Here is an 18,365-nt window from a genome sequence, read left to right as displayed (position 1 = left end):
AATAAGCTACACCTGGAGGGTGTGGAGATAATCACAAGGACAGGTGAAACAGATCAAGGTGTGATAATTATTTAATGTATTGATGGAATAAAGCCCTCCCGTTATTTAGTTTGAAGGAGGCTCTTTCTTCTTGGCCCAGATGATTTTGATACTTTGCATCACTCTTCAAACCATGGTTTTGTTTAACTACGGACTTCAGATGTCAAGGTCAAATTACTTAATAAATAGTTGGGTTTTTACACAGATTTCAGTCTACTATGTATAGTTAACTAGATGCCTCGTAAAAATAGTGTTCTATTGTTGATAAAAAGGGCAACATGAAGAGTAAAAGAGTATGTCATACATCTAACTGACTGACACCACTGAGATCCTGCTGAAACCACATGAAGAGAGACATTTAGAGACAGAGACAGAGAGGATCCTGTGCAAAAGGCCAACAGGCCTTACCAAAGTGTAGATAGGTACAGCCTCATGTTTTGTTGATAGCAGACCGCAGAGTACATGTATATATGTTGCTGTGTTTGTGAGGGGGTGTGTGGCATGCAATCAGTAGGCATACTGTATGTCTTAAAGAGAAAATAACTACAACTGGCCTGTCCTCCTTCTGTGGTGGGGGCTGTTGTGCCACTTTCACTGTGAGTAATTATGTTTAAAGGGGCCTACGTTATATACTGTAACGTGATGCAAGGGACTACCTGACTACACATAAATAAGAAGACATTGACCTTTACATTGTAAGCACTGTGTTTAGAGACCATTTGTGCACTCAGGGGGAGGAACAGTAGAGTACAGTGTGTTGCTGCAGGTCAGTCTTCCTGTGTTAAAGGTCTATGAAAGGTTAGTTTCCAATGGTGGAAAGTCACTGTAACACCCTCCACTATGACCACAGAGGTGTGTGAACAAAATGCATTGAGTTCAATTTATTCAAATTAATTTGGTTTAACAGATGGAAATGCTTTATTTTTCTATTTGCACTTTATATTACACTTGAAAAACTATGACCACTGATTACAACACATTCTACTGAAGCATTCATATAAAGCTAATGAAGTTAGGGCAAGTTAAAGAGCTATCTGGTCTAAAAGGACAACTGTTTAATTCATCCAGTTCTACTGTCTGATTCCAGAGTACACCGTCTCTTCCTCCATATTGCTTCTCTGTCTTCTAAACCTGTTGTTCTTGTTGCTCAGATTCAGAGCTACATAATGAAGACTGTCTGCATCTTGGGCCTGTGAAGAACAATTATAAAATGGAGGGTGAATATGACTACACGTTATTGTTAAATATATTTTTTTTACATAGTAATAGAAAATATAATGAATTTTACTTACCCCTGTATCTGAAGAAGAGACTGTTGGACTTCTTGTCTGAGAGACAGGTCCTGAAAAGAAAGACAGAAAAGATAAAGATAAACTCCTTCTTCCATTACAGATACATCTGGTGAAACCAAGAACAACTTCTATGAAGGACTTTACCGGCTACATACATCATTCATTTATTGAATTTGGATGTTTCTTACCTCAACACTGCAGACACTTTCTCTTGTTCATCTTGTACATAATGTAACCAAGGAAAATGACCAGGATAAAAGAGAAACCCAATGCTCAGCTCAGGCAGTACAATAAAAGAAGAGGGTCTCCGCCAGTGTCTGGGAAAATAATTTGACATTTTCTTACATGATATAAATAACTACAACTGTGCACGGTTGGACACAGTAGTTTAAACAATAGATATAAACAAAAACTGTAAAGATGTATCACTTACCTTTGATCTCCAGTTTGGTCCCATTTCCAAACAGTATCTCCCCACATGAGGCCACAGCACAGTAGTAAGTCCTAGCATCAGAGAGGCTGAGGTTCCTCTTGGGGAGGTTGTAGACACAGCTCTGTGTAGGAGACCCAGCCTCAGGGCTATTCTCACACTGATCACTCCTGTCTCCATGGGTGTAAATGATTCCTGGATGGTATTTTCCTGAGCCATGTCTAACCCAATACACACTGTGTTCTCCTGCACAGGTCTCATTGTGTATTGTACAGTTTAGAGTCACAGAATCTCCTGGCTGGACTGACTCAGACACAGACTGCTAAGTAAGATGCTGGTTTCTGGACTCTGCACCTATTACTCAATATAACGAAGGTCCTAATGTTGTCCTTGATGATCTTTTTGGCCTTCCTGTGACATCGGGTGGTGTAGGTGTCCTGGAGGGCAGGTAGTTTGCCCCCGGTGATGTGTTGTGCAGACCTCACTACCCTCTGGAGAGCCTTACGGTTGTGGGCGGAGCAGTAGCCGTACCAGGCGGTGATACAGCCCGATAGGATGCTCTCGATTGTGCACCTGTAAAAGTTTGTGTGTTTTTGGTTACAAGTCGGCTTTCTTCAGCCTCCTGAGGTTGAAGAGGCGCTGTTACGCCTTATTCACCACGCTGTCTGTGTGGGTGGGCCATTTCAGTTTGTCCGTCATGTGTATGCTGAGGAACTTAAAACTTTCCACCATCTCCAGTACTGTCCCGTCGATGTGGATAGGGGGCTGCTCCCTCTGCTGTAGCCTGAAGTCCACAACATGCTCCTTTGTTTTGTTGACGTTGAGTGTGAGGTTATTTTCCTGACACCACCTCCTCCTTGTAGGCCATCTTGTCGTTGTTGGTAATCAAGCCTACCACTGTAGTATCGTCTGCAAACTTGATGATTGAGTTGGAGGCGTGCATGGCCATGCAGTCATGGGTGAACAGGGAGTACAGGAGAGGGCTGAGAACGCACCTTTGTGGGGCCCCAGTGTTGAGGATCAGCGGAGTGGAGATGTAGTTTCCTACCCTCACCACCTGGGGGAGTCCCGTCAGAAAGACCTGGACCTAGTTGCACAGGGCGGGGTCGAGACCCAGGGTCTCGAGCTTAATGACGAGTTTGGAGGCTACTGTGGTGTTAAATGCTGAGCTGTAGTCGATGAAAAGCAATCTTACATAGATATTCCTCCTGTCCAGATGGTTTATGGCAGTGTGATTGCAATTGCGTCGTCTGTTGACCTATTGGGGCGGAAGCAAATTGGAGTGGGTCTAGGATGTCAGGTAGGGAGGAGGTGATATGATCCTTGACAAGTCTCTCAAAACACATCATGATGACGGAAGTGAGTGCTACAGGGCAATGGTTGTTTAGCTCAGTTACCTTAACTTTCTTGGGAACAGGAACAATGGTGGCCCTCTTCAAGCATGTGGGAACAGCAGACTGGGATAGGGATTGATTGAATATGTCTGTAAACACAGCTGGTTTGCGCATGCTCTGACGATGCTGCTAGGGATGCCGTCTGGGCCGGCAACCTTGCAAGGGTTAACACGTTAAAATGATTTACTCGCTTTGGCTGCGATGAAGGAGAGGCTGCAGATTTTGGTAGTGGGCTGTGCCGGTGGCACTGTATTGTCCTCAAAGCGAGCAAATAAGTTGTTTAGTTTGTCTGGGAGCAAGACATCGGGGTCCACGACGGGGCTGGTTTTCTTTTTGTAGTCCGTGATTGACTGTAGACCCTGCCACATACCTCTCGTGTCTGAGCCGTTGAATTGTGACTCTACTTTGTCTCTATACTGACACTTAGCTTGTTTGATTGCCTTGCGGACGGAATAGCTACACTTTTTGTATTTGGTCATGTTTCCGGTCACCTTGCCCTGATTAAAAGCAATGGTTCCCACTTTCAGTTTTGTGCTATTGCTGCCATCAATCCATGGTTTCTGGTTGGGGAAGGTTTTAATAGTTGCCGTGGGTACAAAATCACAGATGCACTTACTAATAAACTCGCTCACCAAATCAGCGTATACATCAATGTTGTTGTTCGACGCTGTCCAGAACATATCCCAGTCCACGTGATTGAAGCAATCTTGAAGCTTGGAATCAGATTGGTCGGACCAGCGTTGAACAGACCTGAGCACGGGCGTTTCCTGTTTTAGTTTCTGTCAAAAGGCTGGGACCAACAAAATGGAGTCATGGTAAGATTTGCCAAAAGGAAGGCGAGGGAGGGCTTTGTATTCATTGCGGAAGTTAGAGTAACAATGATCCAGAATTTTGCCAGCCTGGGTCGCGCATTCAATATGCTGATAAAACTTAGGGAGCCTTGTTTTCAGATTAGCCTTGTTAAAATCCCCAGCTACAATAAATGCAGCCTCAGGATATGTGGTTTCCAGTTCTTTCAGGGCCGTCGAGGTGTCTGCTTGGGGGGATATACATTCCTGACGGAAGCCACTCCTCAGTAAAAGGCACATGACAGCCCCCTGGAGTTTGCCAAAAGGCACCTAAAGACTCTCAGACCATGAGAAACAAGATTCTCTGGTCTGATGAAAGCAAGATTTAAATATTTGGCCTGAATGTCAAGCGTTATATCTGGAGGAAACATGTCACCATCCCTACGGTGAAGCATGTTTTTCAGCTTTAGGGACTGGGAGACTAGTCAAGATCGAGGCAAAGACAAACAGTGCAAAGTACAGAGAGATCCTTGATGAAAACCTGCTCCAGGGTGCTCAGGACCTCAGACTTGGTTGAAGGTTCACCTTCTAACAGAACAACGACCTTAAGTACACGGCCAAGAAAACGAAGGAGTGGCTTCGGGACAAGTCTCCGAATCTCCTTGAGTGGCCCAACCGGAGCCCGGATTTGAACCCGATCGAACACCTCTCGAGAGACCTGAAAATAGCCTCGCAGCAACACTCCCCATTCAACCTGATAGAGCTTGAGAGGATCTGCAAAGAAGAATGGGAGAAACTCCCAAAATACTTGTGTGTCAAGCTTGTAGTGTCACACCCAAGAAGACTTGTTGCTGTAATCGCTGCCAAAGGTGATTCAACAAAGTACTGAGTAAAGGGTCCGAATACTTATATAATTGTGATATTTAGTCTGTTCCCGGTTCCGACCAAAATTTTTGCTTAAAAATGGATCTGTGGACACCGTAGATCAACATTTCTTGCATTGAGCAATAGCGCTGGTTCCCACGGACACAGAGGTATATTTTTGTGTGACATAGGATGTGAAATCTGAAACGACTTAAAGATGGGATGTCCCTCCCACCATTTAATTCGCTCATCCAATCAACCCGTGGCTGAACCCTACATCACAGCGCAGCAGGAGAGAGTTGTTTCATCACTATAGCACATTAAGAGATCGATTTATGGTCGTTCATCTAAAATAATTAATAGATTTTAAACAAAAAACACTTTTTGTTTGTCATAGATGGACAAGATTAGTACGAGATGAAAGACAAGTTCCTAAAAAGTTCACTAAACATACAAATATGCATTTTACAGTTATAAGGAGGTTTAAATCTGTAGTTAGGGGTTTTATCATTTAATTTTACTATATTTAAAAAGTGTTTTCAAGTCTCACTCATGCAGTTTTGTTGAATAGAAAATGTCATGCAATTTTTTCACATTTGTACTGTGTACTTGAGCTTTGTCCTCAGAAGTGACTAAGCAATTTATAACTATTTTTTTTTACCAGAAAGGTGCAATTTGAGTATGCAGCATTACTACTTATTCTTTATGTCCGTCTCATGATAAATTATTACTTTTGGGGATTTCATAGTTTATATTTTAGATTACATTTTAAGTTACATTGAAGAGGTTAAAGTATTTTGTTAACATTGTCAGATGAATATCATGACAACAACAGGTTGTGGTCTGCATATAAATGTAATGTGTGTATGATTCAGACAGAGGGTTTGGTGCAGAGGGTGAGGACGGAGACCTTGGTTGCATCCAAAATGGCACCTTGTTCCCTATATAGTGGGACCATAGGGTGCCATTTCAGAAGCACACTTGTCATTTTGTCGTTTTGTTATCTATAAGTAAACAGAGTGCATGGCCCTACCTCCCTGAAAAGTGTGAAAACTATGGTCTGACAGTGTTGGACCTGAGGGTTGGTCATCAACCTCCTCAGAATCACTCTGTCCAGCAGAAATAGTGACATTGAAAAAGTGACAAGGCTCATCACAGGCCTTAGAAACACAGTTAGAAAGTATCTGCATGCAAATCAAACTGCATTGGTAGCAAACCATAACAAACCCCTTAATGTCACAGTAACAGAGGAGGTGAGAACTCAAAAGTACCTAAGAAAAAAAAAGTTCAAGCCAAATGTGCGACGGCATGATGTCAGTGTGTTTAGTTGTTGAGTGGAAACGTTGGACCACAGAGATCTTTGTATGAGGTGTGTTTTTTCCATCCGTGTTCACGCCAGCGAGGTGACACTGACTACAGGTCGAGGATGTTGCGTCTGCAGTGAATGCATCAGATGAGAGTCTGCAGAGAGGGTTGACACCTGCCTCTGTACACTCAACATTAGAGCAGTAGGTCTATTGTTTATGGTGAATTCACTCTGCATGCAAATACATCAAGGATGCACTATGACAGAAGCAGTCCTACAAGTGCTCAAAGTGTTCAAGATGTTGCATAGAACACATTCTTTTGAACATAGCCCACTAAAGTATGGTTATTGTACTAAAAATCAGATGGTGGTAGGTGTGGTAGGTGTCCCAAACCCAAGGTGTCCAACATACAGTATCATTGTATATCATGCATTCAATTAAACTCAACTGTATGATGATAACAACAGTAGATAATTGTTTGTCTTTATTTGTACTCCACCCACGTTGTGCACACATCTAGTCTAGAGCCTGGGGTAGTTCGGTTTTGGTTTTGGTCAGGTATTTATAGTCTGGCAGTATGGATGGAAAGAGATGTAGGGCCTGATTGGTGAGAAGAGAGTGTGTGGTTAACATGTGCAGAGAGAGAGAGCGAGAGACTGAGTGAGAGAGTGAGTGAGAGAGAGTGAGAGACTGAGTGAGCGAGAGAGAGACTGAGTGAGAGAGAGGGACTGAGTGAGAGAGCAAGAGGAAGAGACTGAGTAAGAGAGAGTGAGAGGAAGAGACTAAGTGAGAGAGTGAGAGAGAGAGAGAGAGAGAGAGAACTTCTGTGAGTGTAATATTTACTGTTCATTTTTATTGTTTATTTCACTTTTGTTTATTATCTTCTTCACTTGCTTTGGCAATGATAACATATGTTTCCCATGCCAGTAATGCCCTTGAATTGAATTGAATTGAGAGGGAGAGAGAGTGGTGTGAAGAGAGAGAGCGAGAGAGAGAAAGAGAGAGCGAGAGAAAGAGAGAGTGGAGTGAAGAGAGAGAGAGACCAAACCTGATAATATACATTAAAGGGGGAATCAGCAGTCGCTACAAGACATTTTCGAACTTATAAATTCATGATATGTACCCATTGATTCTTCAACTGTCGTACTCCACCGAAAATATAAGTTTGTTTTACTCAAACATTTGTAAACAAAGAAAGTGTAAACAAACACTTTACAGGCTCAAAACATGGTTAAAACTATCATTTTGATATCATGGATCGGCAGTCCTTAGAAGTTAACCGTAGTTATGTCTATTAATTTGAGTGGTTACAATTATCCAGCCCAATCCCTCAGCTTTTTCTGTGTGTCTTGTTTCTTACTGCTGATAAATTTGCTAAATTAAATGTATATTTAGCAAATTAGCTAAGATACTGTGCTTACCATTCTGTTGGCATATACTCTGTCCTCATATTAGATTCTAGGATGGATGATCCAGTCAATCTTATTTTCTATGTTATGTTTAACAGTAGCCTACTTACTCAATACATAGACCAGTAGAGCTGGTATAGAGTAGAGCTGGTTCTCACCATTATGTGTGTAGATCTGATCTCCCTCGTCTAGCTGTGAATCAGAGAATATCTCTTAATTCACTCTGAGATCAGACTGGGTCAAAGGGCATTTCATTGGCAGGGGGAGCTGTTGTTGGTTTTGGACCACAATGTCAAGTTACAGAAAGCAGAATATACACTCTTACAGAGGTTTTATGGTGGAATTCTCAGGGTATCAAAATAGACAAGTGGTTTATAGATCTTACAGTAAAATCCATAACCCGTAGCATTTGACATGTTTGGGGAAACCCTAAAGGTAACCCTTGACTTCTAGTAGGTGACCACAAGGCCATTCTCAGGGTTACTGCTGCTGGTGATGCTTTATTTGGAGAAGTGGTTTATAGATGTTCAACTAATTATGCGCTAACCCCAGCCCGATCCATAACCCTAGCCCTACCCCTAGCCTAAATCTAGCCCTAGCCATAACCCTAAAGGTAACCCTATAGCCCTAGTGCTAATGATAAAGATAACGCTATAGCCCTAGTCCTAACCCTAAAGATAACCCTATAGCCCTAGTGCTAATGATAAAGATAACCCTATAGCCCTAGTCCTAACCCTAAAGATAACCCTATAGCCCTAGTCCTGACCCTAAAGCTAACCCTATAGCCCTAGTCCTAACCCTAGTCCTAACCCTGTAGCCCTAGTCCTAACCCTAAAGCTAACCCTATAGCCCTAGTCCTAACCATAAAGCTAACCCTATAGCCCTAGTCCTAACCCTAAAGATAGTCCTATAGTCCTAGCCCTAACCCTATAGCCCTAGTCCTAACCCTAAAGCTAACCCTATAGCCCTAGTCCTAACCCTAAAGCTAACCCTATAGCCCTAGTCCTAACCCTAAAGCTAAACCTAGTCCTAACCCTAAAGCTAACCCTAGTCCTAACCCTAAAGATAACCCTATAGCCCTAGTCCTAACCCTAAAGATAACCCTATAGCCCTAGTCCTAACCCTAAAGATAACCCTATAGCCCTAGGCCTAACCCTAAAGCTAACCCTATAGCCCTAACCTGACCCTAAAGCTAACCCTAGCCCTAGTTCCCTAAAGCCCTAGTCCCCTAAAGCTAACCCTGGTCCTAACCATAAAGCTAACCCTAAAACCCTAAAGCTAGCCCTATAGACCTAACCCTAAAGCTAACCCTATAGCCCTAACCCGAAAGATAACCCTATAGCCCTAGTCCTAACCCTAAAGCTAACCCTAGTCTTAACCCTAAAGATAACCTTATAGCCCTAGTCCTAACCCTAAAGCTAACCCTAGTCCTAACCCTAAAGCTAACCCTAGTCCTAACCCTAAAGCTAACCCTAGTCCTAACCCTAAAGAAAACCCTAAAGCTAACCCTATATCCCTAGTCCTAACCCTAAAGCTAACCCTATAGCCCTAACCCTAAATATAGCCCCAGTCCTAACCCTAACACGGCTGTAGCTACAGCTACAAAGGCAGACAGGTCTTTCAGAGACAGGTCTTATAGCTCATCATCAAAGCCTGCAGTTTCAGAGCTACTAACCAATAATATCAGGTCATCTCTGGCTCCTGACTTGTAGTTCCTGTCACCTCACGGTGTAGGCAGTCATTGTAAATAAGAATTTGTTCTTAACGGACTTGCCTAGTTAAATACAAATATAAAACGTTTTACAATTCGGAGGGCATGGACTACAAGGTGTCAAAAGCATTCCACAGAGATGCTGGCCCATGTTAACTCCAATGATTCCCACAGTTGTGTCAAGTTGGCTGGATGTCCTTTGGGTGGTGGACCATTCTTGATACACACAGGAAACTGATGAGTATGAAAAACCCATGCAACATTGCCGTTCTTGACACAATCAAACAGATGTGCCTGGCACCAACTACCATACCCCATTCAGAGGCACTTGCATCGTTTGTCTTGTCCATTCACCCTCTGAATGGCACACATACACATTCCATGTCTCAAGGCTCAAAAATCATTTTTAAACCTGTCTCCTCCCCTTCATTTAGACCAATTGAAGTGGATTTAACAGGTGAAATCAATAATGGATTCACCTGGATTCAGCTAGTCAGTCTATGTCATGGAAAAAGCAGTGTTCTTAATGTTTTGTACACTCACTGTATATTTATGTATATTTGTGACTATCAGGATCTCCTAGTGGTTATATTGTAATTTAACAAAGAGGCTTGAGGCTGGGTCTCCTACACAGAGCTGTGTTTACAACCTCCCCAAGAGGAACCTCCGCCTCTCTGACGCTGGGACTTACTACTGTGCTGTGGCCTGAAGTGGGGAGATACTATTTTGGAAAGGGACCAAGCTGGACATTGAACATAAGTGATATTTCTGTCATTTCTGAAAATGTTGAACATTCTTTCACATTGCTGTGAATACAACGTATGCCTGGTTGAACAAAATGTTCTGAATTTCCTTTATCACTATCTATATTTCCACAGATGGTTGTAAGGAGGATCCTGTTATCTTGGTGTACTGTCTAGGTGTAACGTTGGCTCTTTGTGTCATCATCATCATTGTCCTTGGTTGTGTTAAGTATAAGATGACCAAGAAAACCTCTCTGCTGTGAAGAGGTAAGCATTATCATTGCCCACAATATAATATATATATATATATAGAATGTGTCGGAGAGGATGGCTGATGTTTTACGTGCTCCTGACCAACTGTGTGATTTTGTTAGTTTTTTTGCAATGTTTATAACTTATTTTTTTACTTATTTTGTTCAATAATGTTGCTGCTACTGTCTCTTCTGACCGAAAATAACTTCTGGACATCAGAACAGCGATTGCTCACCACGAACTGGTAGAAGCTTTATTCCTTTATTCCTATATGTTTCACTGAGTCGTGGCTGAACGATGGGTGTACAGCTGACGGGTTGAACAGCTGGCGGGTTTTACACTGTCTCAGCAGGAGAGAACAGCAGCCTATGGTAAGGCAAGGGGGGACAGTCTATGTATATTTGTAAACAACAGCTGGTGCACAATATCTAAGGAAGTCTCAAGGTTTTACTCGCCTGAGGAAGATCATCTCATGATTCATCTGTATTTTTCGTAGCTGTCTACATACCACCACAGACCAATGCTGGCGCTAAGACCGCAGTCAATGAGCTGGATACTGCCATAAGCAAACAGGAAAACGCTCATCCGGAGGTGGCGCTCCTAGAGGCCGGGGACTTTAATGTAAGGAAACATTATTCCGTTCTACCAAATTTCCACCAGCATGTTAAATGTGCACCCAGTGTGGAAAAAAACTCTAGACCACCTTTACTCCTCACACAGAGACGCGGACAAAGCTCCCCCTTGCCCTTAATTTGGAAAATCTGACCTTAATTCTATCCTCCTGATTCCTGCTTACAAGTAAAAATTAAAGCATGAGGCACCAGTGACTGGGTCAATAAAAAAATGTCTCCTTTCTCGTCCTCCTGGTTTTGACCCATGCCTGTCCTGACTCAGAGCCCCCCTGCCTGACCACTCTGTCTGCTCCTGTCCCTGAGCATGCCTGCCGACCTGTACCTTTCACCCATCTCTGGTTTACTGACCCTTGCCTGGCTTTATCTGTCTATGGCCTGCCCCTGTTGGAATATTTGATCATTGTCAATTTGACGTGTCTGCATCTGGATCTTACCTTGATCCCTGATAGTACGAACTGGCCATGACTGACCCAGCATACCAGGGCCAGCTGCGCAACGTCATCTCCACCCAGGGAACCACAATCAGTAGGCACGAGGAATTGCTTCATGGCCTTGTAGATGGGGTCCAAACTTTGGCTGAACACCATGACCTGTGTTGGACAGTTTGCTGGAGCAATTCCACGGGTAGTCTGGGAGGCCGCCTACCATGGTGGTAACCACACAGCTACTTTGCGACTCAACTGCTAGCAGCGCCATCTCATCGGTCACTCCACCTTCTCGGGAGCCCTGCTTACCTTCTCCGGAATGCTTCTATGGAGTGGAGAGCACCTGTCGGGCATTCCTTGCTCAGTGTGCCCTCGTCTTTGAGCTTCAGCCCTCCACCTTTCCCTCGAATTGCTCCAAGATAGCCTACCTCATCATGCTGATGTCCGGGAGGGCACTCGTCTGGGAACAACAGCCGGCCACATGCGCTAGTCTGGAGGGGTTTGTGGTAGAAGTGAGAAAGGTTTTTGATGCTCCGCCTGGAAGCTAATCCAGATTTGTAAGCACTCCCTCAGTGTAGCTGATTATGCAGTGGATTTACACACGTTGGCAGCGGAGAGTGCTTGGAATCAAGAGGCACTGTTCGATATGTTCCTGCACGGCGTCTCGGAGGAGGTCAAGGATGAGCTTGCAGCCCGGGAGTTACCTACGGAGCTCGATTCCCTCATCGCTTTGACGATCCGTATCGATGGGCACTTACGGGAACAATGGAGGGAGAGGAAACTGGATTTCGCTCGCACGCCCAGGGATCACACCGTGCCTCCGAGTCATCCAGGAAGCTCCCGACGGTCTAGTGACCGAAAGAACCTGATGGCTTCCCGCTACCACAAGAGTGTCAAGCCAGATGCACTGTCTATAGCCCCACAGGTACCACCTCGCAGCCCGAGACCATCCTTCCCACCTCGTGCCTGGTGACGGCACTCAACCGGCGTATAGGGAAACAGGCCCGGGAAGGTGCAGTGGTCCAAGCTGAACCCAGGGGGTAGGGGCTGATAATCGGATGTTTGTCCCTGAAGCTTTCCGCTCTACGGTCCTGGAGTGGGCCCATTCCTCCAGGCTTTCCATCCACCGGGGATCACGTTGAACACATGCAATCATGCAATAACGCTTTTGGTGGCCTACAATGTCTCCGGATGTTGCCGCATTTGTCTCCGCCTGCATGGTCTGTGCTCAGAATAAGACTCTTCTGCAAGCTCCGGCTGGTCTTCTTCAACCACTGCCTGTCCCTCATCGTCCCTGGTCCCACATATCCCTGGATTGCGTCACGAGTCTCCCCCATCTGAGGAAAACACTGAAATCCTGACTGTGGTCGACCGGTTTTCCAAAGCTGCTCACTTCATTCTTCTCCACTAAACTACCCTCGGCCAAGGAGACGGCCCAGCTCATGGTGCACCACATCTTCCAGATATATGGTCTGCCGTGGACATGTTCTCCGACCGGGGGCCTCAGTTCTCGTCCTGGAAAGCATTATGCGCCCTCATTGGTTCGTCGACCAGCCTGTCTTCTGGGTTCCACCCCCAGTCCAATGACCAGTCGGAGCGAGCCAACCAGGATCTTGAGACTACTCTGCGCTTCCTGGTCTTTGCCAACCCCTCCTCCTGGAGCCAGCACATGGTGTGGGTCGAGTACGCCTGTAACAACCTTCCGTGCTCTGCCACAGGCCTTTCTCCGTTTGAGAGTTCCCTGGGGTCTTAGCCCTCACTCTTCCCCGAGCAGGAGGAAGACGTCGGGGTACCTTCTGCCCAGATGCTTGTCCGCCACTGTTGTCACACCTGGAGAGCCCGGTCGGCTCTCCTCAAGACCACCTCCAGGTATTGACGACAAGCGGATCGCCATCGGACACGGGCTGCCCGATATCGTCTTGGCCAGAAGGTATTGCTATCCACCCGGGATCTGCCCCTCTGGGTGGAATCCCGCAAACTCTCCCCCAGTTCATCAGCCCATTTCCCATCTCCAAGATTATTAGACACACCGCTGTTCGTCTTCTGTTGCCACGTACCCTTCATATACATCCCACCTTTCATGTGTCCAGAGTCAAACCTGTGTCTCAGAGCCCTTTGTCTCCTTTTTCCAGGCCCACTCCTCTTCCTCGTATCATCGACAGTCAACCGGCCTGCACGGTGAGACATCTCCTGAAGTTTCGACCTCGGGGCAGGGGGTTCCAGTACCTGGTTGACTGGAAGCGTTATGGCCTGGACGAGAGGTGCTGGGTCCCCGCCAGGGACATCCTGAACCCAGGCCTTATCGTGGATTCTCAACGCCGACACCACGGTCAACCAGGTATTCACACAGGTAGGACGCCAGGTGGTGCCCCTAGGGGGGGTACTGTCACACCCTGATCTGTTTCACCTGTCTGTGTGCTTGTCTCCACCCCCTCCAGGTGTCGCCCATCTTCCCCCATATCCCCTGTGTATTTATACCTGTGTTCTCTGTTTGTCTGTTGCCAGTTCGTCTTCTTTGTCAATTCAGCCAGCGTTTTTTGTATCAGCTCCTATCTCTCTTTTCTCATCCTCCTGGTTTTGACTCTTGCTTCTCCTGACTCTGAGCACACCTGCCTGACCACTCTGTCTGCCCCTGACCCTGACCCTGAGCCTGCCTGCCGACCTGTACCTTTGCTACCAACTCTGGTTTACTGATCCATGCCTGCCTTGACCTGTCTATTGCCTGCCCCTGTTGGAATATCAAACCATTGTCAATTCGACATGTCTGCATCTGGGTCTAACCTTGATCCCTGACAGGAAGCTCATAAGAAATCCTGCTATGCCCTCCGACGAACCATCAAACAAACAAAGTGTCAGCTCAGGACTAAGATCGAATCATACTACACAGGCTCGCAAACTATTACAGACTACAAAGGGAAGCACAGCCGAGAGTGGCCCAGTGACATGAGCCTACCATATTACTTCTATGCTCACTTCTAGTCAAGTAACACTGAACCATGCATGAGAGCATCAGATGTTCCGGATGACTGTGTGATTATGTTCTCCGCAGACGAAGTGAGCAAGACTTTTAAACAGGTCAACATTCACAAGGCAGCAGGGCCAGACAGATTACCAGGAAATGTACTCCAAGCATGCGTGGTTCAACTGGCAAGTGTCTTCACTGACATTTTCAACCTCTCCCTGTCTGAGTCTGTAATACCAACATATTTCAAGCAGACCACCAAAGTCCCTTTGCCCAAGAACACTAAGGTAACCTGCCTAAATTACTACCGACCCGTAGCGCTCACGTCTGTAGCCATGAAGTGCTTTGAAAGGCTGGTCATGGCAAACATCAACACCAGTATCCCAGAAACCAAAAACCAGGGCTGCCCAACCCTCTTCCTGAAGATCTACAGTCCTGTGGGTTTTCAGTCCAACCCTATTTTAACACACCTGATTCTACTTATTAGCTGCTCAACAAGACCTTAGCTAGCTGAATCAGATATGCTAAATTAGGGTTGTACTGAAAACCTACAGAACAGCAGATCTCCAGGAAGATGGCTGAGCAGCCCTGCCCTAGACCCACTCCAATTTGCATATCGCCCTAACAGATCCGCAGATGATGCAATCTCTATTAAACTCCACACTGCCCTTTCCCTCCTGGACTAAAGGAACCCCAATGTGAGAATGCTATTCATTGACTACAGCTCAGCGTTCAACACCATAGTGCCGTCAAAGCTCATCACTAAGCTAAGGACCCTGGTACTAAACACCTCCCTCTACAACAGGATCCTGGACTTCCTGACGGACCGCCCGCAGGTGTTAAGGTTATTTAACAACACATCCGCCATGCTGATCCTCAACATAGGTGCGTTGTCAGTCCCCTCCTGTACTCCCTGTTAACTCATGACCGTACGGCCAGGCACGACTCCAACACCATCATTAAGTTTACCGATGACACAGTGGTAGGCTTGATCACCGACAACGACGAGACAGCCTATAGGTAGGAGGTCAGAGTCCTGGCCATGTGGTGCCAGGACAACAACATTTCCATCAATGTGATCAAGACAAAGGAGATGATTGTGGACTACAGGAAAAGGAGGACCGAGCATGCCCCCCTTTTCATCGACGGGGCTGTAGTGGAGCAGGTTGAGAGCTTCAAGTTCCTTGATGTCCACATCACCAACAAACTAACATTGTCCAAGCACACCAAGACAGTCCTGAAGAGGGCACGACATTACCAGTCCCCCTCAGGAGATTGAAAAGATTTGACATTGGTCCTCAGATCTTCAAAATGTTCTACAGCTGCACCATCGAGAGCATCTTGACTGGTTGCATCACTGCCTGGTATGGCACTGCCTGGTATGGCAACTGCCAAGCTTCCTGCAATCCAGGACCTCTATACCAGGCGGTGTCAGAGGAAGGCCCTAAAAATGGTCAAAGACTCCAGCCACCCTAGTCATAGACAGCTCTCTCTGCTATCGCATGTCAACTGGTACCAGAGCTCCAAGTCAAGGTCCATGAGGTTTCTAAACAGTTTCTACGCCCAAGCCATAAGACTCCTGAACATCTAATCAAATGGCTACCCATACAATGATACTCTCTGTTATTATCAATGCATAGTCACTTTAATAACTCGACCTACAGGTACATAATACCTCAATTACCTCGACTAACCGTTGACTCTGTGCTGGTCGGTTCCCCTTGTATATGGCCTCGTTAGTTATTTTACTGCTGCTCTTTATTAATTTGTTACTGTTCTTATAGGTATTTTTTTATTATTATTTAAACTGCATTGTTGGTTACATTCCTTGTAAGTAAGCATTTCACTGTTTGTTATTCTTCTCAGGATGAAGATGCTGAAAACTCCATGACACTGCTCTGAACGTCATCCACAAGAAAGTAAACGCCGGGAGACAGAGGAGCGCCATGGAGAGAGACACTATTTACTCCGGGTGAGATGACAAAATATGGACAGAAATGTAGACCTTTGCTCTTCAATAACTTTCATTGATTATCTTTTCTACACTATATGTATAACTATGGCTTTTTCATTGTGTGTTACAAGTACTTTCTGTTAATCTCCTTTTAACATTGATACTGTTGTGCATTATAATTCAAATAAAGCATTCAAATGCTTTCATATAGAGATATTGTTTGATTTGATATTTTTCGCTGTCCTTAAATTTCATCCACAGATTCAGTTTGCAAGAACCATATTAGACTGATGCTCAATGTAACAAAGCTATCTTAAGTTGCATAATGCACTGTGAATATGCATCTATTGACTGGTGTTTTAGTTTGTCTCAAACTCTTTTTTAGCTGTATCCTAAAAACATCTCTGTGGTGTTCTGAATACCCTAAACAGATTTAACACTCAGCTAAACTCATCTCTAACCCCCAGCAATTACTGTCGGTCCACACCATGTGCTCTCTACACACACATCTGCGGCTCTAAACCACACACAATGTCACCAAGTGTACAACTCACTCTCTTCATGAGAAAAGCCTGAACTAAAAATACAAATACTATAATTTGAACAGTGCATTGTTGAGAGACTGGTGTTAAATATGATGTACACATTGTGATTTGGCCGTTTTCAGAAACTATTGACAAAATCTTAACGTATAATTCCAAATTTCAGGATTGCAATTAATTTATCTTTCAATAGGGAGCAGCAGTATTTACAGAAGTCTCTGTGACTGCTTAACCAGTAGAGTTGGCAGCAACTTTTAGAAGATGAAAATGTTCAAATTGTCCACAAATTTTATGAAGAATCGTTGAAAACATACTATCCTGTGATAGTTGATGTGTGTAGTCATAATATCTGTCAACAAAGGCACAACAAAGACACTGTGTGGCTGTTAAGAATCTATAACAAGGTAATATATACATTTATTACATACATATTACACATCTGTATCATGTTATAAATCCATTTTAGAATCATAGAGTCATTTGCATCAAACAGTCTGGGTAGTCATCATCACTGGATCATTACTACTAACATCAACTAAGTTACTATAAAGTGTAGATTAGTTAACACAAGGAGCAACACAATCACTCAAAATGAAAGGGGCAACAAAGTGATCTCTATATGACGATGATAATGACTCTTGTTGACGTGTAGTGTGTATTGACTGCCAGGGAGTCAACCAATTTATTCAAGTCATCTCTCCTCTGTAATGTGTTGTCCTCTTTTAGTTGTGTTGATAGCATTTCAATCACCCCCACCCCGACACAGTGAACAAGTTCCCAGGTACTCTGCACTCTTCTGTAATCCCCAGACGAGGCCATATCTACTCTTTGGTCAGGTGGGCCTGCTGGCTTTGTGCACACAGGACCCTCCTACCTGCTCTCTGTGTCTCTATGTGGTTTTCAGCAGGATGTCTATGTGGTGTCACTGTTGTTCTCACCATCTTTACTTGTTGTTCATGTTTCCCCTGACAGCTTACATCCAACATAAAACAGTTATTTATTAAACTAACTGTAATATATATTTAATTATCCAAAATCAGTTATGAACCACAAATAACTACTAAATAACCCTTTTTTAACCATCCGAGTTAAGCACCTCATGTGTCATACAGCACCATCTATTTTAACTTGTGGTCCGGGGGGGAGGGGCCATTTTGTGATGATGTCATGGGAGAACTTTCAGTACATTCTCAAACAGGCATGTCTTGTGAAGCACAAAGTCAACTGCAGGTTCCTCTTCCAGAATGAAACTTGAAAAAGTAGGATCCTCCTTCTGATAGATTGCTTCCTTTCAGGACCACACTAACCACAGACGTAAACAGACTAGATAAAGTGTGTCACATTAGCTGAGTGGCTGGGGTATGCAGTCAGGCATGCACGCTCAGGTGTTACACTTAGTGAATGTTTCCGTGAATGATATACTAGGAATGGAGGAATGACGTGCACTTGTTTCATTGGGTAGGTGTTTACACTTACTCATATTCACTCTTGTACATATATACAAAAGTATGTGGACAGCCCTTCAAATTAATGGATTTGGCTAATTCAATCACTGAGCCTTATTGAAGAGCTAAGTGACTTCCATCATTGGATGCCACCTAACTAACAAGTCAGTTAGTCA

General features: G+C 44.5%; 2 protein-coding genes across 3 annotated transcripts in view; both read right to left on the bottom strand.

Annotated features, from left to right (window-relative positions):
- The window catches only part of LOC115138025 (uncharacterized), a 96,911-nt gene that overhangs the window by 13,947 nt on the left and 64,599 nt on the right, over positions 1-18,365 (bottom strand). The window contains exon 6 of one of the 2 annotated variants that reach the window (XM_065025429.1): positions 1,100-1,229. The exons of the other annotated variant lie outside the window; for it this stretch is intronic. Within the exon in view, the coding sequence (XP_064881501.1) occupies positions 1,110-1,229 (120 nt within the window). The 3' untranslated portion in view covers positions 1,100-1,109. Of the gene's footprint in view, positions 1-1,099; positions 1,230-18,365 lie in introns of those variants that run through there. 2 annotated transcript variants of the gene reach the window in all.
- The window catches only part of LOC115138018 (uncharacterized), a 47,994-nt gene that overhangs the window by 8,216 nt on the left and 21,413 nt on the right, over positions 1-18,365 (bottom strand). The gene's annotated exons all lie outside the window — the stretch shown is intronic.

This window comes from Oncorhynchus nerka, linkage group LG12 (assembly GCF_034236695.1).
Source record: "Oncorhynchus nerka isolate Pitt River linkage group LG12, Oner_Uvic_2.0, whole genome shotgun sequence".
Classification (NCBI taxonomy): domain Eukaryota; kingdom Metazoa; phylum Chordata; class Actinopteri; order Salmoniformes; family Salmonidae; genus Oncorhynchus; species Oncorhynchus nerka.
Note: the sequence above shows the minus strand (reverse complement) of the source record. Positions and strands in the feature narration are given on the sequence as shown.